General features: G+C 40.5%; 1 protein-coding gene across 1 annotated transcript in view; it reads right to left on the reverse strand.

Annotated features, from left to right (window-relative positions):
* LOC149227076 (uncharacterized) overlaps positions 1-26,695 on the reverse strand; it is a 133,168-nt gene extending 106,473 nt beyond the window's left edge. The window contains exon 1 of the mRNA XM_089375413.1: positions 26,618-26,695. Within this exon, the coding sequence (XP_089231539.1) occupies positions 26,618-26,672 (55 nt within the window). The 5' untranslated portion in view covers positions 26,673-26,695. The remainder of the gene's footprint in view (positions 1-26,617) is intronic.
* Positions 26,696-27,212: the final 517 nt, after the last annotated feature.

Genomic DNA, 27,212 nt, shown 5'->3' on the forward strand with positions numbered 1-27,212 from the left:
GACCGGAGGGATTATTACACAAAAAGATCGAGCGCTTGTTTTGTTCAGCTCGTTAAAAGTATCGAAAATTCATCCCTTATGTATTGTTTTATACTTTTTCGGACTTAAGGGATTAGATGACGAAAAAGGAATTTTGGAGTTACCTTTACGTTCCTTTTCAAACTCTCTAAAATTGAAAAGGACCGAGTTATCTTTGTCGTTAAACTCGTTAAAATTTTAATAGCGACAAACTTGTCTATAGACAAGAATGAATTTCACTATCGCTAGGCTCGTTAAAACATAGCGATGGGTTTTCCCGAAGGGCAAATTATAGAACAAGCATATGTTATCCTCCTCAAGCTTGACAAAAATAAAGAGGTACTGGTCAGCAATGACTGGGGAAAATTGGGAAGAAAACTTGAAGAAACTTTGTTGGTAGCAAGTCGCTCTTGAACATGACACTTCCACTCTGTGTCCGAGTCGGGTTGGGTTGTTTCCTTCACCGGTCACATCACCATGGTCACGCCATACCATCCACATCTGCGGTTAATTCTACCAATCCATCACATCAGTGTCACCGATATGTTCAAGAGAAGTCATTCAGTGAATTCACCTGTGTCTCACCCACTACCATACATTCTACTCCATTCTTTCATGACCGCCACCCTGAACCTTATATCACCAGATCTTTTTCACCTCCATTAAAATCATTTGCTCCATTCCGTGTCATTGATGTGGGATTCATTAAGGCCCTCCTGTGACGGATCACTTCTTGTCGACATGAGCTCATTATCCAAGAAGCTGATCTAGGAACACCCCGTCCAGTACTTTGAAGCTTGCATGCCTCAATGGCAAGTTTCTCACTTCCGGCGACAGGTTTACATCAATGGCCTTCGACCGAAAGATTTTGCGTGGTGTTCGACGCCAAGTCCTTTATTCACACCACGTGAATTGTACTGCAGTACCTTGAGGGTCATTATCATTATCGGTGATTCCTCTCGCGCTTGTTAACAGTTTACATCATTGACTGGTAATCAAACGATGTCTTTCCATGTTCGACTTCAGAACATTTCTCACGTGGATTGACTTGTACTTCGAGTGAAGATCGAACGAGATTGAAGACCCCAGATCTAGTTTCATCCATCCGGGCTGCGATATATATTCAGGGAAAATAAAAACATTAAATGTACATCATTGCTGCACAAATAATCATCCACTCAAAAGGATGATGGCTCTACCAGAATCATCAGTCTACACTCAGACGATTGTCTGTCCTATGTATATGAAAATGAATTTATAAAGCTGAGCATGGGAATGCCTGCCTCAGCTAGATCATGAAAATAGTATGAAGATAATGTATTGTATTGTATCTTATTACAGGTCTCCTCCCAGCATTGAAAGAACTTCGGATCCTCATAATAAAGCATTTCACCCGACACCAAAAGGTTAACGGCCTCATACTTTAGGGGGCAACTGTTATAGACATTTTTGGGCCCTGCAACCCCAAGCATGAAATGTCCATAAATCAAGGGCTCCTAAGTCCCTAAAAGTGTTGTTCTAACCCCTAAAGGAACAAGGTCAACAGATTACAGCTTCTCCCAGAAGTTCTCCATGAGAAACTGCTCAGAATTGGTCAAAACAGGATCATTGCAGCTGCTCCACTGGCTAAGTGCGTTGCATCTCACCTAAATACACTGTGAGGGTGCGTTGCATCTCACCTAAATACACTGTGAGGGTGCGTTGCATTTCAAAAGTCCCTTCTGTGGGGTGTGATGAGCGAGAAATGACAAATGGCAGTGTCGTTCCGCGAGGTGGAGAGGCAATGGAAGCTTCCAGAATCTTCTCCTGTGACACTTGCCTCACTGAATTCGACCAAGGATGAGTAAGAGGCCTTCAGTCTCTAAGTGGAAGCAAGAACTATCAGAGAGAATACACTAATAAAATCACAAGCTGACTCATCCCCCTTACATATATCTATATATGGATCCCTCATCCCAGAGATCCAGAGGCTGGAATTTTGCATATTGTAAGGAATTGTTGTTGGTTTCTAGAGACAAACATCAGATTGTTGGGTGATCTAAGCTTTGTTTGAGGTGAAGAGGGGCTTCTTTGCTGGGAGGTTGATGCTGGGTCGGGACAACTGGTTGTAACTCCTCCTGGATCTTTTCTTGTTTATCAATAAAAACTATTTGAGTTTTCCTCCATGCTTTTGTATCATTGATGCTTGTTACATTTGTATGGTCAATTTACATCTGATCTTAGATTGTTTATGATTATAGATCCATGTCTTTGTATAGTGCTATGCTTCTGTGATCTTACAGGTACTTTGTGAAGTTGGGCGTGCAAGGGAGCGGGTAGCTGAGGACTGTCAGAGAAGAGAGGGATCGAGTCAAAAGATTAGCGCAAGACAGAGGTTGGTCTTTCTGTTCCTCTCTATCTATAATTCATAAAGGAAAAACAAAAGTAGTTTTTCTCTATTTGTTTCTAAGGCAGCTGTCACACCTTAGTGGGATAGAGCAGTTCTAAATAGACACTTTTCCCTGTAACAATATGCTCCTTTAAGGTTGTAATAATATGCCTTGTACTGAGTATTTTACATGCTTCTTTATGGTTGTAATAATGTCTAATTCTTACATCTTAATGCACTAAATTTGAGCTCCAAAATTGGTGGATGAAGGTTACAAAGATCAAGCATTGAGCCATCGTTTCTGGATGCAGTGGTGAATAGAGCTAATAGTGTTAAGCCATCCTCTCTCGAAGCAGTGGTGAACAAAGAAAATATGTTTATATCTTATTTTTCATGCCCGTAAAATCCCGACCAGGATCCTCTATGGGAGCACGTGTTTTCCCCGCTATGATGGTTGAAAGTGGATTTCCTGAAATGTGCCCCCAGCCAGTAATTCCAGGAGAATTTACTTTAGATTTTTCATTTGGTCTTTTTTCGAATAGTTCGAAGAAGTTTGTATCCCTTCTCGAGGATTATCAAAGTGGAAAATCTCTTCATTCAGTATGAAGGTTGTGGGAGGAGATGCCAAACCAATTTCATTCATTCCGTAAACAAAGTTGCTAAGAGATCCATTACTTTCGTTGCATTTAGTAGTTTAATCACTATAGAAAATTACTTATAGGAGACCGTTATGAGGAGTTTTGGTTGCCTCGTTTGTATGTGTGAGATTATATGCATTGTGCGTTAAGTGGAGAACACTTTGTATTTAGTGGTTGTACCAGATGAGTGTAGAACTTCAGAAAGTTTTGAGAGATTAGATAGAAAATTTTATTCAGACTATTGTGCGTGGATTGAAGACTCGAATTGAGGGAATATTGTGGAGAAATGTTCTATTATTCAATGAATTTTTTTTGTGGCATTTAAAGGGTTATCTAGAAGGGTCATCTTTTGTAGTTGCAATTTTTGTATAAATTGAGAATTGCCTAGTAAGCTTTAGAATTATTTTCTTGTTTAGATTGTGGCCTCAAGCAAGTGGACATTTTCCTTATTTTTATAGGAGTTGTGCCTCTTGGTTGGTGGTGGCCAACATATTTAATTATTTAGTGGTTCCTTGGCTAATAGTACCTGAAAATTGTACTTCAGCATATTTTGAATTAATAGAGAAAATAATTAAGAAAGTAGTTCGGTTGTTTTCCAACCCGCGAGGTTTTCTATCTAAAATATTAGTGCCTTCATGTGATGTTGTTTGTCCTCAATTATTTGCATGTTTTGTTGAGTTCTCATTTTGCAAAAGTTGTATTTCTCTTGAAATTTTCAATATTTGTGCAATAATGATTTACCTGATTATTTCTGGCTTCGAGCCAGTCGTATCAAAATCAAGTCCTCTGATTGCAGCTTAATGGTTGAAAGGGGAATCCAAAGAGGATCATGGTTACTGAAGATGTTGAAATTCTTGTTTTTGACAAAGAGAAGTTTGCATTATGGAAGATGAGGATGAAAGCAAATTTGATGAGATTGGGTGTTTATGTCTATGCCACCATGGTGTCATGATATACAATTCCTGATACCATTTCCATAAGGATGAAAGCAAATTTGATGAGATTGGGTGTTTATGTCTATGCCACCATGGTGTCATGATATACAATTCCTGATACCATTCTTACAAATCTTAATGGGAAGAGATTTTATCAAATCAATGTTAAGGCAAAAAATGAAATTTTTCTGGACTTATTGAGAATGAACTTATTAAGGTCATGCACTTCAAGTAAACTAAGGATGTATGGGACAAAATATGGAACAAATATGAAGGCGATGACAAGGTTAAGAAGGTGAAGCTGAGAACCTACACACTACTAAATATTGAACCAATTTTCAATGACTCTTTGTATTTCTTATGTGAATCATTCATAGCTATAACCACAAAGAAAGAGATTTCGAGAAATTTCGAACATTTCCCAGTGGCATTTTCTACATATCCGTTATCCTTGTAAGTTTAACTAAAATTGTCGTTGCAGATCATGTGGTCTTCCTATCAACAAAAATCGTTTCTCAAAATTATTTGGAGATAACCTCGATCATTTCTGCAATTCATTTGAGGATAACTTGCTTGTGCTACTAAATGGTTGTCCCAAGACTAATGACCCTATTAATTATGCGATGAGCATGACTTAGTTGTGACATTTTTTCCATGGGAACGACCATCGCTAGAATGATGACCACACCAATTTTACAAATTATATTATTACGATCTTAGCTGCTAAATCATGGGAGACCGGTATACAACAAAGTTTACCAAGTATGTGTTGAGATTAATGATGAAATGTATTAATGGAGTGACCATTCAACTAAACCTTAGATTAAGAGTTTGTTCCTAATTTATAGGATGTTGTTTCAACTTCCCTAATTATTTGTAAATTATATATTTCTCATTTAACCTTAGATTAGGAGTTTGTTCCTAATTTATAGGATGTTGTTTCAACTTCCCTAATTCTTTGTAAATTATATATTTCTCATGTAATGATTGTAAAGGAAAAGTTTGTTGTGTTCCACACCTCTAACCTACTCAAGTTTAATTCAATAAATTTGATTCTTCTGTTTTAAACATGGTATCAGAGCTACAGGGCTGAGGACTGCCTGTAACTTTGAATGCAGGAGTTATAGTGAAGTCTCCGAGGAAGTCCAATGTTCTTAGGAGGCAGATCCAGGAAGCATGTTTTTAAGAGAAATTAAGTGCTGATCAGTGGGGGATCTAGTGCCATAGTCACGACGATACAGTCCTATCTTATGCGTTTTTTATTTTCTCACTATCTTGCCAAGTCTACAGTCAATGCGCACTGTATATGCTGATAAAGAGAATTTTTTTTTCTGTTGGTGAAGAGAATGCAGGGTGGTGCTCCAAGTTCAGTCAGGCGATGCTATTTTCGCTGGTTTCAGGAAGCCTCTGCTCTTATTGACTAAGATCGTCATCGTAGCGGCTTAAGGTTGGAGGCCCTCTTTCACCAATGATTATGGAAACTATAGTTTGGAAATTATGGCGGGTTCAATCTATTGTGGCCTTGGTTTCACCTTGAAACATCTATCTACCTCTCTATTTTTCATACGACAACAATTTCTCTCTTTCCATCAATCGATACCTTATTCTTGAGCAGTGGCTAACAGTTACTGCAGGGCTGGAACTCCAAAAAAATTATGTGGTCTGTGAGGACTCTATAGCCAATGTGAAGGGCGTCTCGACTGCCGTGGAGGAGGCTGCCATTGAAAGTCGAAGGTGACTGTTGTGGGGTGGATCTGTTCGAGGGAAGACCTCTTGCGTTGAAAAATTCTACACATATGTGTGGAGACCGTGCATATGGATCCGAAAACTGTGATCGGCTTGTAACATGAACCCACAATTGATTAGTGGAGAAGAGGACATAGATTTTCCGTCCTCAGTGTCGACAACATGCTTTTCCATAGTAGTTTTGATCTTCGTGCTTTTCCACGGTGCCTTTGACATGCCCGACTTGGACATAATGCCTTTCCATAGCAGTAAGTTGTAATGTATTGAAGACTACCGGAGAAGGAATTGTGAGCTCTTCTATGCTCTTTTGCACTCGTCTTTGCCGTCAAATGTCAGGACAGGTCCTGCGAGAAACTTTGTTGTAGAGTTCTGGGCTTGAATGAAGCCTTAAAGGACTCCCATATTTCTCGAGGACAGTGACATTTCCCACATGATAGAGACAACCGTGCAAGATTTCATAAATAAAGGGTATTGGAACGTTTTAAATTAAGATTTTAATTAAAGTTTTTAAATCAAAAGTTTATTTTTGTCAATTTAATTCTTTTTAAGGGGGGATTATTATTGATAAAGGGGGCTAAGGGTTTAATGGTTTAAATTTGTTGGGGTTGAAGTTTTTTTTATTCAAGATGAATAATAAATTAGTAGAATCATTCCTCAATGATAATAGATCCAATTATTTTTGTTGGTAATTTAAGTTGCAGGCCCTGCTTGAGGGACACAATGCATGGGCAATTGTGAATAATGATGAGGTGAATTCGAACATGCTTGCAGGAGGAATAGAAGCAAAAATCCAAGACTAGGACAAGCGGTGAGACTAAGGTGAGAATGATCATGAAATTGTCAGTCAAAGATTGCAGTATTCCCCATATCTGTGATTGTAAGGCTGCACCAGAAATGTAGAAGATGCTCAAGGATCTTTATGAGGTCAAGAACACCAATCGATTTTTGTTCTTGAAGTGCAAGATTCTCTCCATCAAGATTGAGGAGAATGAGACACTTGTAGCATTTATTTCATGGATCAAGGAGCTCAAGAACAAGCTCAGTGACATTGGTGAAGCTGTGTCACATAAAGATTTGGTCATAGTTACCATGAATCGTATGACTGATGAGTATCACATGTTCATCACTAGCTTGAATGCAAGAGAAAAAGCCCCCGTGTTTGAATAATTGACAGAGATCCTCATGTAAGAGGAGAAAAGGTGGCTGACTCATAGATGTGAGAGTTCAAATCTAACCTTAATGGCGAAAAAGAAGCTCTTCAGAAGAAAGCAAAATGCAGCACAAAAGAGTAGTGCAACCCCACAAAGAAAGATGGCCTCACCTCAAGGTAAGTCTTTCAATAGAAATGACTCTGTGACCAGATGTTTTTATTATGGTAGAACCGACCATATAGCTAGATATTGCATGAAAAAGAAGTCTGATGAAGGCTGAAAGAGACGTAAACAACATACAGGTCATTTTTCTCATGAGGAACATAGTCAAAACCTCAAACTGTTCATATCTGATATTGTGTTGTCGGCTAAGGATGATGAAGTAGATACCTAGCTTGTTGACTCAGGTGCATCCATCCACATGACACAGAACCTAAAACATCTAGAACATATCTAAGATATGAAAGAATTAAGGATACCTACAAAAAGGACTGATCCGATCCATAATGATAGACCCGAAAATACAACATTTTTGCTACTTGACCAACCATCGGGAGAGGCAAGTGCAACAGGTACACCAATCACTAGTAATGGTTTGAAGACTTCAAAGAGACTAAGAGTGGAGAAAACATCTATCTTAGTGATGATAGAGGGTACAAAATCAAAGGTTATGGTAATATTCTTGTTGCTTTGTGTGATGGAAATATTAGACATATTCATAATGTAGTGTATGTACTAAGGATAAAAAAGAATCTAATCTTTGTCTCTATGATAATTGATCAGAATATCAAGGTAGAAATTTATAAATCATATTGTGTTATTAAAGACCTATTGGATTGTATGAAGCCTATTGCATCAGGTATTCATGTGGAAGGATTGTACAAGCTAAATGTTAAAAGCACACCACATTAGGCATTGACATCATGTGCCATGACTACAGTGGACTTGTGGCATTAGAGGTTCAGCCATATTAACTTCAATGATCTGGTACTATTATAGAAAAGAAGTATGGTCAAAGGTCTTCATGTTTAAAAGCCTATCAATATTCATTGTGATGCACTTCCACATGGAAATGTGCACAAAGATGAATTTCTTATGAATGTTGATAGAAGGAGGAGAGACATACTCGAGCTAGTACACACAAATTTATGCGGGCATATGTAGACAAGGTCATTAGGTGGTGCATACCATTTTATACTATTTATTGATTACTCTACTAGATTTACTTAGGTGTTTTTACTCACGAAGAAGAGCCACACTTTTGAATACTTCAAGGAGTTCAGAGGTATGGTTGAAAAGTAGACAGGTGAATGCATTAGGATTCTTCGCTCAGATTAAGGGAGAGAGTACAAGAAAGCTTGTGTCCTCAAATATTGCAAAGATCATGGGATACAACAATAGTTTACAGTACCCCACACTCCTCAATAGAACAAGATTGTATAGAGGAAGAATAGAACCCTTGTGGAGGGTGCTCACAGTATGTTAAAAGGTAAGAATCTTTCTAATGGGTTTTAGGCTAAAGCAATTAATATTGTAGTATATCTAAAGAATAGGAGTCCAACAAGAAATTTATATTTCAAAACTCCTTTTGAATCTTTATTTGGCTATAAGACTACAATTAAGGATTTTAGATTTTTTTGTAGTAAATCCTTTACTCGTGTCCCAAAGGAATATAGAAATAAACTAGATTCAAAGGCCATTAAAAGTGTTTTTGTTGGGTATTGTACAGAATTTAAGGCTTACAAAATATTTAATCCCTCTACTGATAAAGTTTTTGTGAGCAGAGATGTAGTGTTCCATGAGCAAGTTAATGATGGAAGCCATAAGAGTGCTGATGAAGAAGGAACTAATGAATCAGGTGACAACAATTAGCAACAACAACATTGTTGGGCATGGAATCCCCCCACAACAGGTTTTGGGGCTCAAAGCCCAAGTTTTTGTCAAAGATGGAGTAGAACTCTCGGAATTGCAGGTGTGGAGCGTGAAGTGTACAATTGAGTCATAGGGTTGTCTGCCCTAAGCATTGTATTGTAAATTAGTGTAAATTCAGCCTAACCATGGTCCACAGACCATGGGATTGTATAAATAGAGTGAGGCTCTAAGTTGTAAAGTCAGTTGATAATAAGAAGAGTAGTGAAGGAATGGTTCGAGCTTAGAGTAGAACTCTAAGTGTCTTGGGTTGTAGTGGTAGGAAGAGGCTCTACATCTGAGTGCGAAGAGGCCTAGTAGAGTACGCAGATGAGTGCACAGACCACTACAACTGAGTGTGTGGGGTGGAGTTGAGTCTGTAATTGGGACAGAAGGCTAATAAAAGGAAGTTGATTCCTAATTATGTGTACTTGTTGTGCTTATCTTCTTTATGTTTATGATCATTTATGTATCACGTGCAATGATATAATTGTTGGATATATTTTAATAACCCTAAATCTTATGCATATAAGCTAAGTAAATAGTTAATAAGTGAATAACTTGGGTATTATATGGGTCGCACCCCGAGTAAGGTTGCATAGAAACCGCACCGCAGGTTGCGAAGGGATCACAAGTGTCTGCAGAAATAGGTCAAACCGCAGACCTCCAGAAGCCCATCAGACATCCCAAGGGTATGGAAACCTGGTTCTAGCACCCTCCTATACTATGAAGGGTGAGACCTCAGTCCGTGCTCAGCGGAGTGTTGTCGAAAGAGCCGGTGGTAGCAGGCTTTTCTTGGCTAAATCATTTTCGAACCTGGGTTAGACCCCACTAAGAAAACAAATTGTTCCATTGCTGGAACCGGGATCTACATAAAAAATGTCTGATATCATGCAAGTGTGTTATAGACATTTTTGAGCACTGCAACCCCAATCAAACATGTCCATAAAATAAGGGCTCCTAAGTCCCTAAAAGTGTTGTTCCATCCCGTAAAAGAACAAGGTCAGTTGATTACATCATCTCCCAGAAGTTCTCCATGAAAAACTACTCAGAACTCGTCAAAACTGGACCATCTCACCTGCTCCATGGTCAAAGTGCGCTGCATCCCACCAAAATGCACACGGGAGGTGCGATGCATACTGAAAAGCCCTTCTATGGGGTGCGACGGGTGAGAGTGGACAAATGGCAGAGTCAATTTGCGAGGTGGAGGATCATGGAATCTTCCAGAAACTTCTCCTGTGACACTTGCCTCTCTGCATTCACCCAGGGATGAGTAAGAGATCATTAATCTCCAAGTGGAATCAAGAACTATCAGAGAGAGGACACTAATCAAATCTCAGAAGCTGACTCACCTCCCTGCAATCATCTATATATGGATCCCTCATGCCAGAGATCTGAAGGCTAGAATTTTGTATCTTGTAAGGAAGTGCTGCTGGTTTCTTGGTGTAACATCATAGTGTTGGGTGATCTAAGCTTTTCATGAGGTGAAGAAGGGCTTTCTTGCTGAGAGGATGATGCTGGGTCAGAACAATTGGTTGTAATCCTGTTTGCTTTTCTTGATATTAATAAAGCTATTCAAGTTTTTCTCCACATTCTTGTATGATTGATGATATATGCATTTGTGTGGTCAATATATACCTGGTCCTATATTGTTTATGATAGTAGATCTCTGTTATTAGATAGTGTTATGCTGCTTTGATTCCACAAGTTCTCTTTGAAGCTGGGTAGACGAGGAAGCGAGTGGCAAAGATCTATCAGAAGGGAGAGGAATCAAGCAAGGAACCAAGCGCAAGATAGAGGTTGGTCTCCTTTATTCCCCTCTTATCTACTTCTCATAAAGGGAAACGAAAGTAGTTTTAGTTAGTTTGTTTCTAAGGTAGCTACCAGTCTTAGTGGGACTAGCAGCTCTGCATAGACACTAGATTTCCCGATAACAAAATGGCGACTCCACTGGGGAGCTAATAGATTGTTTGTTTGTCTATATTTGTTTGCTTTATAAACTTACAGACGGAGCCTGAAGTCAAGCCAGCTAGCCTTCGAATTGCATTTGCTATGCAAGTGTAAAGTAGATCAATGCTGCTTCAGTCTATCTCCGGGTTTTGTTTATGAACTAAACAATCGATTTACAAACTCTCTAATTGCCCTTATGGTGGCTCTAGTAACTTCCTTAGATCTACCCTTGTGATTTATTTACTGATTACGACTTGCTCGGCCTAAATCCCTGAACTGTGTTGCAAACTGTGATCAAGAACTGGATCAAAAGTCTCGCACTGTACCATCGCCCCCTCTCTTCAAGGATATCAGTATGCATCGCACTTCCAGTGTGCTGTAGGTGGGATGCATACCGAAATCCCTGTGTAACAGGTGCGCTCATCAGAAAAGACTAATTTTGCCTCCAGACTTTGATTTTTCTTCACTCTTTTCTTCTCTATTCAGGAGTTTTGCTGTCTGTAGTCAGTATACCTCTGTTGGAAACCCCCTTCTTTGCCATTATTCCGCCTCCATTGTGCAAAGAACTGTAAATGTTTTTATGTATTGTGGGTCATTTTCAGTTCTCTTTTACAAAGAAGTAGCATAGTTGAACTGTCGTTTCTTGATTTGGAAGTGTCGCAAGTGTCGTTTTCAGTCATAGAAGAGAATCCGATTGTTCTTGATAGTAGATTACACTGTTACTCTTGTATTTGATTTGAATTAGTAGTTTTTCAAGTGTCGAAAGCAGGTTTTCAATTCCAAATCACAAAGTGTCGTCATTGTCTTCATTTTGTCTTGAAAAGAAGCTTTTTAGTAATGTCGCTTTGAAAAATAATTCAGATTTGCGCTTAGCTTTCTTTCTATCATTCACACATTAAGAAGGCTGAAAACAAATACATGCATGTGCATTTGCATTTAGAATGTTTGTTGGTTTGATTTAGGACAATGCATATAGTGTGTGCTCTCTGCTCTATGTTGAAATAATATCATCTCTCTTTCTTTAGTAGCTAGGATTTTCATTGCAAAAAAAAGATTAAACGATTGTTTATCATCTTAGATTGCATTTTAGGAATTGTATATCTACATCACGCGGTGAACCTGAAAGGAAAATTTCTTAAGCAAGATCAACTGTAAAATAAATTTAATGAATCTAAAAACGCTTTGGAACCTAACGCACAACATTTAGAAGTCTAGGCTAGAGACTATTCTGGTGTCGTAAAGCCTGGTAATTGTTGTTTTCATTGCTGGTTGGGTGATTCCTCCACTTTGAGACGACAAGTGCCAGTACGGATTTGTGCTCCCAAGTACCATCGAGTATATATTGGGAGACCACAATAGGCTATATCCTTTATACATAGGAAGTCATGTCTGCCGCCCTATTGATCACAATGCACTGAACACAGCATTAGGGAAGATTGACTGCCGTACCGTAAAAGGTATTCTGCAGTTTTGCGATTGGTTTGGTAATCCTTCTGTCTAGATTTCCAGAGTAGTCTCTTTCGTTCCTTTTCAGACTCCTTAAAGGAAAAGGTCCATCTGAGCACTTGTCACTTCAAGCTCATTAAAAATCGAAGGCGACTAGAGTCATCTTTTGTTTTTTCTCGACTCTTAAAAATTGAAAAAACAAGTTGTGTCAAAGCTTCTAAAATTTATTTTAATTGGAATAAATATCACCTTTCCTACATTGGTCTTAGGTTGAGAAAAATGGAGTCAACCAACCAAGGATTTCCCCTTGGAGGAAATCCTAGTCCTTTCTCCTCTTGGGGAGATGTTGGTGCACCCCATATGGCCACATTGTCGCTTCCACGATTAACAATTGGCCTGCCCGTATGGCTCTTCTCGACCTCTGTCGTTCAGAACACCATGATTCCTGAACAATCAAGTAAGCAACTAGACGACACCAAAGCTACCCCCCAACCTTCTACTTCGTCCGATTCTCCCTCTCCTCCTTCCTCTTCACTTGGTGAAGCTGGTAAAGCCAAAAATCAAGTAACTAAGAAGGAGAGGAAGAGGAAGGAGAAGAAAGAGAAGAAGAAGAAGGAGCCAAAGGCGAAAAGGGGCAACAAGGCATCATCTAGTGAAAATCCACACACTGCATTGTCGAAGCCTAAATCTCCATGTGTCATTTGCAAAGGAGATCACTATCAACGAGATTTCCTTGCATCCCTCAGATCTTAAGGGATTGGTCTCCTCGTTTGCACAATCTGGTGTCAACAATCTCTGATGATCATGTTGAAAGTACACCGTCAACTAGTGAAAGCGAAGCATCTGGACAGATGGGAAAAGTAAATTCCCTTGTAAACTGTGTGGAGGCGATCACGTCGTCCACCATTGTCCCTTCCTAGATGAAGCTAAAAGAGTTTTGGACGACCGTCCAGTTTCACTGTTACGGCTCCCTCCTGGATATGAGAAACTCTTGCCAAGTCCATCGCTAGTTGAAAATCTGACTGACACGCCATTTTGGACAGTCGAAGCATCTATCATTGAAGATAAACCATCTAAATTCACACCAGATGAAAGTCAAAAGGTCAAGGTGGCAGTTGACCCGGTCTTGCCTTCAGAAGGTCCATCTTCAAATGATACAGTCACCGGAGAGAATGAGAACGACACCGTTCAAATCCTCTTCGTAAACACAGACTCCGATGAACATAGGGGCAGTCTACCCATTCCTTTACCGCAGGAAGGAAGTTCGTCAGAGTCATATATGGCCGTCTATTCGGTCCCACCTGCAAGCAACCTAGTTGTTTCCTTCGATTGGAATCTACTAGGAAGACCCCATTTACCGGCTAGTGTAACATTTCGAATCATTACTCAAATATACAGAATGGTCATGGCCAATACCATCATAGATAAAGGGGCTTATGTGAGTATCCTTTCCTCAACTACTTGGAAAGCGCTTGGTTCACCATCGCTTTTGCCTAAAATGAGAAATCTAACAGGCTTTGATAAAGGAACCAGTCGACCGTTAGGGATCCTTCCCAATGTGCCGATAACATTGAGAAGGAAAACCATTCACATGATCGTAATGGTAGTCCAAGGACCCCTGGATTATAATCTACTCCTTGGACGCAACTATATTTATTGCATGGGAGCCATTGTCTCCTCACTCTTTAGAGTAATGTGTTTTCCGCATGAAGGAAGAGTGGTCAAGCTCGTAGACCAGATTTCATTCCCTGGTTCACACATAGCAAATAGTCAAATACTATCCCTAAATGGTCTTTTCATGCAAGGAATGTCTCATCAATTCCTAGTCCGTCCACTTGATGAGCGCGAGTGATTCAGGAGGACATGACTGGAACCCAGGGGGCATGCACCCTGGTTTGTTTCGGCAGGAAAACCTTGGGTATAGGGTAGGTTTTCACGAAGGATATATGACTGGTTTATGAGATTAAACTGGAATAAGATTCCTCCATCAAAGTTATGTGAGTGGAGGCAAGTTGCGCCACTCACCTTTGTCTATTTCGGTAGACATCGCTAAGGAAGTGTTTTGTCTGCGGTGCAGATAGAACAATCTTTGGTAACCTGGAAATTTTTCGCTATACCTGGGGGCATGCAAACCTTTTGGCATGCAAGAGAAGAGTGACCATTTATTTTTTAAATTTGTAGGTCCTCTAACCCTTTAAACTCATAGGATTGGTCGTTTCCTAACATGCAGAAAGAAAGGATGCAAGGCAAAGCTTTGAAAAAATGCCATCTTAAATGAGACATCCTTATTATACGACTGGATCGAGCAGTTTTTATGTGGAGTTCAAGCTCATTAAAAAATAAACATAAACAATGAGCAAATGTTTCCCCCAGAGTTTAAGCTCATTCATTAAAAAATGAACAATTTCCGGTAAATAACCATCGTGAATGCATTATCATCAGCCTTTGAAGCCTTGGTCGTGTTCTCATCATCACCTCCACTCTGTATTGGCCGATCATTCACCTCCATTTGATTGTTTACCCCTTTTTGAGGAGCAACTGTGAAGAGTGATCCTGTTAGCCATCCTTGTGACACTGCTGTGATTGGAAAATTCCAAACCTTACCTGGAATTAGCTACTACCCGAATTTATCACTTGTTCCTCGAAAAACGAGTCTCCTTTAAGCTCTTTTCATCTGACTCGTAAAATATGAAAATATTGCCAAGTAATTGGCCTCTCCAGCTCGTTAAAGTGATAGGGAGTGCTATCCCTCCTTTAGATTTTAATCTTTTTCGACCTGAGGGATTATTACACAAAAAGATCGAGCGCTTGTTTTGTTCGGCTTGTTAAAATTACCGAAAATTCATCCCTTTTGTATTATTTTATACTTTTTCAGACTTAAGGGATTATATGACGAAAAAGGATTGTTGGAGTTTTCTTTACATCCCTTTTCAGACTCTCTAAAATTGAAAAGGACTGAGTTATCTTTAGCGTTAAACTCGTTAAAACCGAATAGTGACAAACTTGTCCATACAGACAATAACGAGTTTCAGTATCGCTAGGCTTGTTAAAACATAGCGATGGGTTTGCCAGAAGGGAAAATTATAGAAAAAGCATATGTTATCCTCCTCAAACTTGAAAAAAATAAAGAGGTATTGGTCAGCAATGACTGGGGAAAATTTGCGAAGAAAACTTGAAGAAACTTTATTGGTAGCAAGTCGCTCTTGAACATGACACTTTCACTCCGCATCCGAGTCGGGTTGGGTTGTTCCGTTCACTGCTCATATCACCATTGGTCCATCACACCATCGATATTTGGGGTTAATGCTACCAATCCATCATGTCAGTGTCGCCGATATGTTCAAGAGAAGTCGCTCAGAGAATTCACTTGTGTCTCATCCACTGCAATACATTTACACTCCATTCTTTCATGACTGCCACCCTGAACCTTATATCATCAGATTGTTTTCACCTCCATTAAAATCATTTGCTCCATTCCGTGTCGTAGATGTGGGATTCATTAAGGCCATCCTATGATGGATCACTTCTTGTCGACATCACCTCATTATCCAGGAAGTCGATCTAGGAACAACCCTTTCAGTACTTTGAAGCCTGCATGCCTCAATGGCAAGTTCCTCACTTCCGGCGACAGGTTTACATCAATGGCCTTCGACTGAAAGATTTTGCGTGGTGTTCAACACCAAGTCCCTTATTCACACCACGTGAATTGTACTGTAGTACCTTGAGGGTCATCATCATTATCGGTGATTCCTCTCGAGCCTGTTAACAGCTTACATCATTGGTTGGTAATCAGGTGATGTCTTTCCATGTTCGACTCCAGAACATCTCTCACATGGATCAACTTGTACTTTGAGTGAAGATCGAACGAGATTGAAGACCCCGGATCTAGTTTCATCCATCCGGGCTACGATATATATTCAGGAAAATAAAGACATCAAATGTACATTATTGCTGCACAGATAATCATCCAACCTAAGGGATGATGGCTCTACCAGAATCATCAGTCTGCACATAGACGATTGTCTGTCTTATGTACATGAATATGAATTTATAAAGCTGAGCATTAGAGTGCCTGCCTCAGCTAGATCATGAAAATATTATGAAGATAATGTATTGTATTGTATCTTATTACAGGTCGCCTTCCAGCTCGAAAGAACTTCGGATCCTCATGATAAAGCATTTCACCCAACACTAAAAGATTAACGACCTCATGCTTTAGGGGGCAACTGTTATAGACATTTTTTGCACTGCAACCCCAATCAAACATGTCCATAAACCAAGGGCTCCTAAGTCCCTAAAAGTGTTGTTCCATCCCTTAAAAGAACAAGGTCAGCTGATTACATCATCTCCCAGAAGTTCTCCATGAAAAAATACTCAGAACTGGTCAAAACTGGACCATCCCACCTGCTCCATGGTCAAAGTGCGCTGCATCCCACCTAAATGCACATGGGAGGTATGATGCATACTGAAAATCCCTTCTATGGGGTGCGATGGGTGAGAGTGGACAAATGGCAGTGTCAATTTGCGAGGTGGAGGATCATGGAAGCTTCCAGAAACTTCTTCTATGACACTTGCCTCTCTACATTCACCCAGGGATGAGTAAGAGATCATCAATCTCCAAGTGGAATCCAGAGATCCGGAGGCTGGAATTTTGTATCTTGTAAGGAAGTGCTGTTGGTTTCTTGGTATAACATCATAGTGTTGGGTGATCTAAGCTTTTCATGAGGTGAAGAAGGGATTTCTTGCTGAGAGGAGACGCTGGGTCAGAACAATTGGTTGTAATCCTCTTTGATTTTCATGATATTAATAAAGCTATTCAATTTTTCCTCCACATTCTTGTACGATTGATGATATATGCATTTGTGTGGTCAATATATATCTGGTCCTATATTGTTTATGATAGTAGATCTCTGTTCTTGGATAGTGTTATGCTTCTTTGATTCCACAAGTGCTCTTTGAAGCTGGGTAGACGAGGAAGCGAGTGGCAAAGATATATCAGAAGGGAGAGGAATCAAGCAAGGAAACAAGCACAAGACAGAGGTTGGTATCCTTTATTCCCCTCTTATCTACTTCTCATAAAGGGAAATGAAAGTAGTTTTAGTTTGTTTGTTTCTAAGATAGCTACCAGTCTTAGTGGGACTAGCAACTCTGCATCGACACTAGATTTCCCGATAACAGAGTGGAACCCTACAAAGAAAGAAATTGAAGAGTGGTTGGACAAGAAGATTCACGAGTTCACAGCATAGGAAAATAGAAATTCGCAAATATCTAAGGAGTAGTGATTGGATTTCTACTTGTACACTGAAATCCACAAGATATTCTTTACATCTTTTCCATCTGAGTTGTATGAGTGGATCGCAAAATTTGTAGACAACCAGGGAACGTGTGGCTCGACAAACCAATAGTGTGGACTCTAGAACTAGTGCGCAGACTAGAAGCCTCGGAAGAGAAGATAGCGCGAGCCATGGACCACTGGCTCGATTGAATAATAAGAGGATTTATCACTGAGTTCGCAGTAGACACGATTGTCAGCTATAGTGAGGCAAAGCGACATTTTCTCAACGAACCACGAGGTAAGTATGTTAAATCTTTACACACTTGGATTAAGATTTTATTGTGTGAAAAGCGGGTTATGCGAATAAATTAATGTTTGGGACTACATGGGGCGGATGGATCTACAGAAGCGGAAGTAGTGAAGAGTTAGAAAACAACACCTTAATTTCACCCTCGCAGGAGAGCAAGGACGAACTTGTGAAGGTTTCTCCAAGAAGTGCGGTCAGTTTGATAAGACAACAAATTCCGCGTTTACCACCTCTAGCCACACCACCACCTGCTTCACCCCCCTCGCCTCCATCTCCACCCACTCCATCTCCACCACCTCCATAGTTCAATAAGGTGAGCACGATCAAACTACCCGTATTCAGAGGAGTAGGGAATGAAGATCTGAAACAATTATGGTTCGTAGTAAGAGAAGTATGGGAAGCATAGGGCGTCATCGATGATAATATAAAAAAGGCTACCCTGGTAAGTGCACTACAGGATCCCGTATTAACACAGTATATCAAGCATTCTAATGACCAGCCGAATGCAGGAATTATAGAGATCTAGGATGCGTTGAACAGGAAATTTAGCAGGACAAGATCAGAGACACAGTCAATCATCAAGTTTAAAGAGATCGTGATGCTCCCCGGTGAGACCCCCTGGGATCTGGACCAAAGGCTGAAGAGTATGATCCGCGAAGTCTATATGATGTTAATGGATGCATAGCATTGTGCACTGTTTGTGGCCTCGCTTATGCCACACTTAAGGACAATGTTGTCATAGCAAAAACTTTCTACCTAGGCCGAATCATTGGAGATGGCAATGAGGTTGCATGAGATCCCTCTACAAGACCATGGATTGCGAGTCCAACAGATCCATGTGCAACTACAAAATCTGTTTCTGGAAATTTAGATTTTGAAACAGGATAGGGCACCTCAACTAGAGGGGTGTGAGGAAATATGGTGCATAAAATGTAAAGGCGAGGGCCAGGACAAAAATCATTGTCCAATATTTGCGAACTACTTGGCAAGAGGAGGGCCAATTCCATTAAGACGGGAGGTACAGGCAGGGCCGAGTTCGGCATCTGCATTATGGTGTGTGATTTACCAGGTAGGAGGACAACGTACCACGGATAGTTGTCACCTATTGCAGAAGTATACGCAGACGTCCCAGCAATTATTTTGTAATTTTTGTAGTTCGGTAGGCCATGACAAATGCACCTGCCAAAGCTATGAACTCATGATGGATTGGACTCCTGCCTACAGGGTGTGGATCGAAACACGAACCCTCAACCCAAATGTAGGGAATGCGTGCACTGGGTTGAGGGGCGTGGTTGGGGTCGAGGTGGAATGGGACCAGGAAGGGGTCACGGTCAGATAATTTGCTACAACTGTGGAGGGCCATGGCATTATGCCTACGATTGTACGAACCCAACTAGGATATCATTTTGGTAGTGTGTTCAGTTTGATCATGATGCAGAAGATTTTCCTTTGCTGATAGCAAAGATGCGCGAAAAGGGGGTACTCCAACCCTCTCCGACCGAGAATTTACAAATGATGAGGTTTGAACCACGTGAGGAAGACCCAAATGTAAACATGATGCTCAGAAGCACTATGACAATGGGAGATGATAAGGGGAAGCAGCAAGAAGAAAGAACATGGGTTCACGACGCTCCTACAAAGGAAGCCAAGTTTGATTTAGAATGGACAAAGGAGACATATATAGAAGCTAAGAAGAGTTTCATGGAGGCCTCCACTTCAGATAGCAAGGATCAACTAGAACGAGGGATGGATCCTTCCATGCTCACTACGTTTTTGGAGACATGCATCAAACTGTTGCGCGATAGCAAGGCAGTCAAAGGGCTACAGGAATTGATCACTAGGTGTGCAAGGTTAAGAGAACCGTGCGTGGTCTGAAAACTAGGAGCATGCGCTACACATAGGAAGGGAGATGAGGTTGACTATGCAAATAGGTGAATATGAAATGGATCAGGTAATAATGTACTACCTAAGCAAACATGGGAACACATGGGCAGACCCGCGTTGTAATGGTCCCCTATTCAGTTATGAATGGCAAACCAACATAATATTTTTCACATGGGAAGATTGTAAGGAGTGACAATCGATATTGAAGGCGCAAGCGCGCACGCAGATATTGAAGTGAAGAGATTTTCGATGACAAAAATCCCTATTATGCACTATTAGGAATAAACTGGGTTGCCGATATGAATAGAGTTATAAATTTGAAGAAGCGCAAACTAACCTTCGAGAAAAAATCACTATGCGTAGCAGTACCACTGGACCCAGCTGATGGAGAGGGATACATTGAACCAGTGTGCGACGATGATAGTGATGACGATCTCAACTGTATCTACAAGATAACTGTACAAGGAGAGGATTGGGTGAATCTGACTATAGATGGAAGGATTTCATGGGAGCACAAAAGCTCCTGCACTTCAGATTCAGACAAAGAGATAAAGCGATGGCAGAATCGACTGCACAAAGTAACAATGCTAAACTACAAAATGATGATCAGATCATTGTGTTGCATAAAAACAGAGGCAAGGGAACTACTGACATATGACAAATTGTCAGTGGTGGATGAATTTCTAAGAAAATTCGAAAATTCAGTGCCAGAGCAGCAGCGGTTCGATGCGTTGAAGTGGGCATTTCGCATAACACCTGCATGATGGTGGGGTATACATCAAGGCACTTTTTCAGACTGGCATGGATGTCAAAGGATGAAGCACCTATGATTTGGAAAACCCCAAAGACGATGTAGACAAATATGATGGACGAGATTATCCATGCACACACCTCGCAAAATGGACCAAGGCCTATGGGGAAGAGCCACAGCCTGAATGGGTGCACCTATTCTACCATACCATGGATGTCATACGCATGAATCGGTATATAGAGACAGAGCTTTGCCATGGTACAAGCGAATGGGATGTGTTGTGCAACGGATTCTTGTTAATGTTCACATTTGAAGATCGTTGGTCACATACTATGGATGATGTGCTACAAGGAGTGAAAGTCGCTATCTTTAAAATACCACAGGAGCCAATACAAGTACTTTAGCCAGAATGGGCAATGAAGTTAAGTAGCGCATTGGAGTGTTATAGTGTGAATGTTGAGGAAGATGATGAGGACCCATAGAACATTAACATTTCAGAAATAGAAGGCTCTCGTGAAGTTTGTAGACCATCTCTTGAAAACACTGACATCACTGCGCAATTAAAGACGAAGCAGGTCAACATTGGAATGGAGGCAGAACCAAAATACACAATGCTTGGGGACTATTAGGACAATGCCACAGTCGATAAGGTTGTTGAGTTACTCTATGGATACCAAGACTTGTTCCTGACCAAAATTACAGACTTAAAAGGGAATGTGGGCGATTTAGGGATATCGAGGATCACCCTGAAACCTAACATGAAGCCAGTTAAGGAGCGGCCTTACGGCTTCAATCGAAAGTATAAAGAAAAGGTTTGCGATGAATTAGATAAAATTCTCATAGCCGGAATTATTGAACCAGTGGAAGAATCCGACTACGTGAGTCTTATGGTGGTAGAGGAGAAAAAGCAAAAAGGTGAAATAAGAATATACGTAGACCTTAGGAAGCTGAACAATGCCTGCATACATGAACCATTCCCAACACCATTCACAGATGAAGTACTAGAGAATGTTGGCGGGTAGGAAGCATACTTGTTCACGGATACCATCGATCAAGATCACGCCAAAAGATAGGAGCAATATGACCTTCGCAACAGAATGAGGATGCTTTCAATACACCATAATGTCGATTAGACTGAAGAATACCCTAGCTATATTTTCGTGCATCGTGGTAGCTGCATTCAAAGAATACATCCACAAATTTTTGGAAGTCTATCTCGATGATTGCACTATTTTTGGATTAGTTAAGCACCACATAGAAAGCTTACATTTGATTCTAGATACTTGCCACCGACACTAGATTGCACTGAACTTGAAGAAGTTCACATTCCTCATTCCCTTTGGAAAGCTGCTGGGACACGTGGTCTATAAACAAGGGCTGATGGTGGACACTGCGAAGATTCTCATTATCCTCAATTTCGAAGCACCACAAAGTATTAAACAACTGCGAGCTACCTTGGGACAAACTAGATACTATACGAAGTTCACCAAAATTTATGCCCAAATAACCACATCGATGGAAAATCTATTGAAAAAATATGTTACATATTGCTCGAATGATGATTGCATGAAGAGTTTGGATGTCTTAAAGGGGAAATAGCCTCCACACCCATCTTGGTCTTTCAGAAATGGGACGTGGAATTTCATGTACATGCTAATGTGTTGTGTATCGTGTTGGGAGTCGTACTCACATAGGAGAGCGCAAAGGGTGTGGATCAACCGATCATGTTTGTGAGTCGAAGACTGTCCAAAGCAGAAAATAACTACTCTACCATCGAACGTGAAGGGTTGGCAATGGTGTATGCACTCCAAAAATACTGACAGTATTTACTGAGAGGACATTTCAAGATGTATACCAACCATTCAGCATTAAAATACCTGATGAACAAGCCTACGTTGGGGGGATGAATATGTAGATGGCTTTTACTCTTTCAGGAATATGATTTTGAGGTCATAGTCAAGCTGGGATGATTGAATGCAGGACCAAACCACTTGTCACGAATTGAGACGGGCAGGGAATTAACAAATTGGGAGGAGGGACTACTTGATGCATAGCTCTTTGCAACAGGTGTTATAGAAAAAAACTTCACAGATATAATCCATTTTCTAACAATAGGGACTACACCGAACGAGTACTCAATCAGACAAAAGAAGAAATTTGTGGTGCGCATGGCGAAAATTTATGTCATCGCGGGGAACCTCTATAAGATGGGCAATAATGAGATATTGTGAAGATACGTACCTGAATTTGAACAAGGCCAGATCATCGTGGAAGCATATGGGAGTGCTATAGGAGGACACTATGTAGTGGAAGCATACGGGAGTGCTATAGGAGGACACTATGCAAGATCCACAACCACATAGAAGATTCTTTGCTCAGGGCTATGGTGGTCGACCCTGCACCAGGATTCAAAAGTGCACTATAAGGCTTGCGATATATATCAAAGGACGTGGAAACCATCATGAAGGGACGAGATGCCACTAAATCCCCAAATAACACTATAGCCATTTGATAAGTGTGCAGTCAACTTTGTGGGCCTAATCAAACCTCAGGGAAAGACAGGTGTGCACTACATCATCACCGTGACGGAGTACCTAACATGATGGGCGGAAGCACAACTGGTCAAGGACTACACAGTCACTACAACTGCAAATTTTTTGTTGAAAAATGTGTTGACACGATTTGGCTGTCACAAAATCTTAGTGAGCGTTTGCAAGACACATTTCTCGAATGAAGCCATCAACGCTCTCATAGAAGAGTTCTAGGTCTATCACCAGAAAATTACACTGTACCACCCACAGGCCAATGGAACAGTAGAAGCATTCAATAAAATACTTGAGACTACACTGACCAAAGTATGTAATACGCAACGGGATGACTAGGACGTCCACGTACTCGGTATGTTATGGGCATATAGGACAACATGTAAGAAATTGATGAGACAGACACCATTCGAGTTGGTCTATGGTATGGAAGAAGTCATGCCGATGGAATACATCATCGCTAGTCCATGAATAGTAGCACTCACAAGCATGATGGACCATGAAGCTCTGGAAGAAAGGCTCACGCAATTAGCAGAGCTAAAGGAAGAATTATTTTTGGCTAGATTTCACCAACAGGTACAAAAGTAGCATGAAAAATCCTGGCACGATGACCATATCAAGTTGCACACCTTCATGGTAAATGACTTAGTACTATTGTATGATAGAAAGTTTGAAAATTTTCTAGGAAAATTCTGAATGCACTGGCTGGGACCATATGTGGTAAGAGAGGTCACCAACAGAGGCACGGTCCAGTTAGTCAAACTCAATGGAGAATCTTTCCCAGGCAAGGTCAACAACAGCTGCTTGAAACCCTACGTGGGTGGGCCAACTCTCTAAACTAATCGGCTGAAGCACAGTCTTCGCGGATCGAGGAGCCAGACAAGGGCACGGGACTATAAACACAAGCACTAGAAGCTGGTACCAAAGAAGAGACATGAGTTAGATGTAGATGATTCAAAAGCAGGAATGTAGCAGATCCAGCAGACTACAGTCCAGTGTGTCACGGACCTCAGGGAAGCAAAGGAATGGTTGGAAGGGCTTCGTGCTCAGATTTCCACACTAGCAGAGTGACTCGGGATGAGTCACGATGGTTGTGTTGGGGGCCTGTTGGGCATGGAATCCCCCCCACAGCACGTTTCAGGGCTCAAAGCCCAAGTTTTGGTTAAAGGTGGTGTAGAACTGCACGAATTTTGGGCGTGGAGCACAAATCGTACAATTGAGTCATAGGGTTGTCTGCTCTAAGCATTGTATTGTAAATTAGTGTAAAGTCATCTACCCATGGTCCGTGGACCATGGGATTGTATAAATAGAGCAAGGCTCCAAGTTGTAAAGTTAGTTGATAATAAGAAGAGTAGCGAAGGAATGGTTCGAGCTTAGAGTAGAACTCCAAGAGTCTTGGGTTGTAGTAGTAGGAAGAGGCTTTGTAGCTGAGTTTGTAGAGGCCTAGTAGAGTCTGCAGCTAAGTGTGCAGGCAGAGTTGAGTCTATATTCGGGACAAAAAGGTAATAAAGAGAAGTTGATTCCTAATTTTGTGTACTTGTTGTGGTTATGTTATTTATGTTTATGATCATTTATATATCGCGCGCACTGATATAATTGTTGAGTATGCTGTAATAACCCTAAAATTACACACATGAGCTAAGTAAATAGTTAATAAGTGAGGAACTTGGTTATTATATGGGCTGCGGCCCAAGCAGGACTGTGCGGAAGCTGCACCACAGGTTGCAAAGGGATCGGAAGTGTGTGTATTGATAGGCCAAACCGCGGACCTCGAGAAGCCCATCAGACATCCCAACGGTGTGGAAACCTATTTCTAGGACCCTCCCATACTACTTCGAATGAGATCTCAATCCGCACTCCACGGACTGTTGCCAAAAGGGCTAGTAGTACTGGGATTTTCTTGGGTAAATCATCTCTGAACCTGGGTCATGCCCCACTAAGACAACAAGCACCAGCAGCAGGAAGGGGAATAAGATGATGTAGTTGTCAAGCCAAGTCTATAAAAGGATGATTAGACAAGGTTTGAAGCTACCTTACCTCTTTGGAGATCAAGTAGGAAGGTTGCGTTGCCATTAGGATATAGGGAAAATAATTTTACAACTAGTATGACGAATGTTGTTGAACCCTCTAGTTATAAGGAAGCGAGTAAATATAGTGAATGGAGGGCTATTATGGAAGAGGAATATGAGTCAATTCTCAAAAAAATAAAGTGGAATTTAGTTAAACTACCTGAAGGCAAACAATCCATAGGATGAAAATGGTTGTATAAGCCTAAATTTGAAGTATATGGGAGCATAGATAAATATAATGCTAGGTCGGCTGCAAAGGGGTATTCGTAGCAAGAAGTCATAGATTATGATGAAACATTTTCCCGTGTAGCTAAACTAAACATAATTGGATGATTCACTTGCTAGATGCTAAATCTTATTTTCTAAATGGGGACTTAAAAGAAGAAGTCTACTTAGTGCAACTTGAGGGGTTTGTGAAACAGGTTCAAGAACATTTAGTTTGCAGGTTGAAGACAGTGGTGTATCGACTAAAACAGGCACTGAGGTCATGGTATGACAAAATTGATTCATTTTTCCTGCAGCATGGTTATAAAAGAAGCAAAAATGACCCTAATCTTTATACCGTGTTTGATAAAGAGGGAAGGATTGTTTGGATTTATTTATATGTAGATGATCTAATTATTACAGTAAATCTTGATAATATCATTAAAGAAATCAAGGAGAAGATGTCACAAGTCTTTGAGATGAAAGACCTTGGAGAGCTACATTACTGTTTGGGTTTCGAAGTCTAGAGGGATTCTCGACAATCGTTTATGTCATAGAGTAAGCATGTGAGGAGCTTACTGGAAAAGTTCACAATGGATCAGTGCAAAGTTGCAATAGTACCTTTACAGTAGAATATAAAACTTCAGAATGATGATGGATCTAAGGAGGCACATGCGACTTTGTATAGACAGTTGGTTGGGAGTCTAATCTACTTGACTACAATTAGGCCATATTTGGCATATTCGGTGAGTGCATTGAGCAAATTTATATCAAAGCCCCTTCAGAGCAATTGGGTTGTAGTAAAACGTGTTTTAAGGTATCTCCATGGAACCTTAAATTTTGGTATTGCTTATACTGATTCATATGATGTTAAATTGATAGTTTTTTTACAATCCTATTGCAGTGGAAACGTACATGAGAGATGATCCATAACATGCTATGCATTTAGCATTGGATCTGGCGTCATTAAATGAAGCAACAAAAAACAGAACACAATATCCTTGTCTTGTGCGGAAGCTGAATATCAAGTTATGTGTGGAGCAACATGTGAAGCAATTTGGTTGACAAGAATTCTCCTTATGTTGGAGAAGAAGAAAAGGTTGCAATAGTGATCAAATGCAACAACCTGAGCTCCATCAAACTTGCAAATAATGGAGTATTTTATAAGAACACAAAGCTTATGGATACACAGTTTAATTTTTTCATTTTGTGAGTGATAAAGTTCAGTCAAAAGAAATCACTGCCGCCAACGTTGTGGCTGCCGCGGACGTTCTGCCCTTGTGGTGGGCGATTGCCCATCTTATTGTTGCCTTCGACGGACATTGATAACGGCAACACTCTCACTTCTGCTAAGAAACAATTCAGTCAGAAACTGCATAACGTGGACATTGATAAGTTAATGTGCATGAATGCAACAAGCATACCTACAACTGGAGTAGGGCAAAGTCGGTAACCAAGGGGTGAGAAATACAATGGCATAGACTGCCTTATATAGAAGCATGCGAACTCCAAACTCGGATTTGAAAACCATCTACACTCCCAACCTGGGTTAAATTTTGATGTTTACAGTGCATGTGAGGACAATTCGGCGTATTAAATTCCTCTATGGTGGCCTCTTCTTTTTATGTCAAGTCAAGTCGAAGGGGGTATTTTCGTCCCACTTTGACAAGGGGTATTTCAGAAAGTGGTCTTCTTTTTATATCAAGTCAAGTCGAAGGGGGTATCTTCGTCCCACATTGACAAGGGGTATTTCAGAAAGTGGTCTACTTTAATTTACAAGAGTGTCACGAGGATGACATGATCAATCATGCAAATTCCAACGTCACGAGGATGATCGATATGGTGGACGCCCTATTTGCGGAGGCAACTACTCATATTTATTCGCGCAATTGGGTAGACGAAATTCTTTGTCCTATTTACAGATGTGACTACATAAATTGGCAGAATTGGACCGACGAGTTATTCTTAACAATAATAAAGAAAAATACTTTGTACCCCTACTATCTACTAATATTCGTG

The sequence above is a fragment of the Pinus tabuliformis genome, chromosome J (assembly GCF_031772625.1).
Source record: "Pinus tabuliformis cultivar Carrire ecotype Pingquan chromosome J, CPIR1, whole genome shotgun sequence".
NCBI lineage: Eukaryota > Viridiplantae > Streptophyta > Pinopsida > Pinales > Pinaceae > Pinus > Pinus tabuliformis.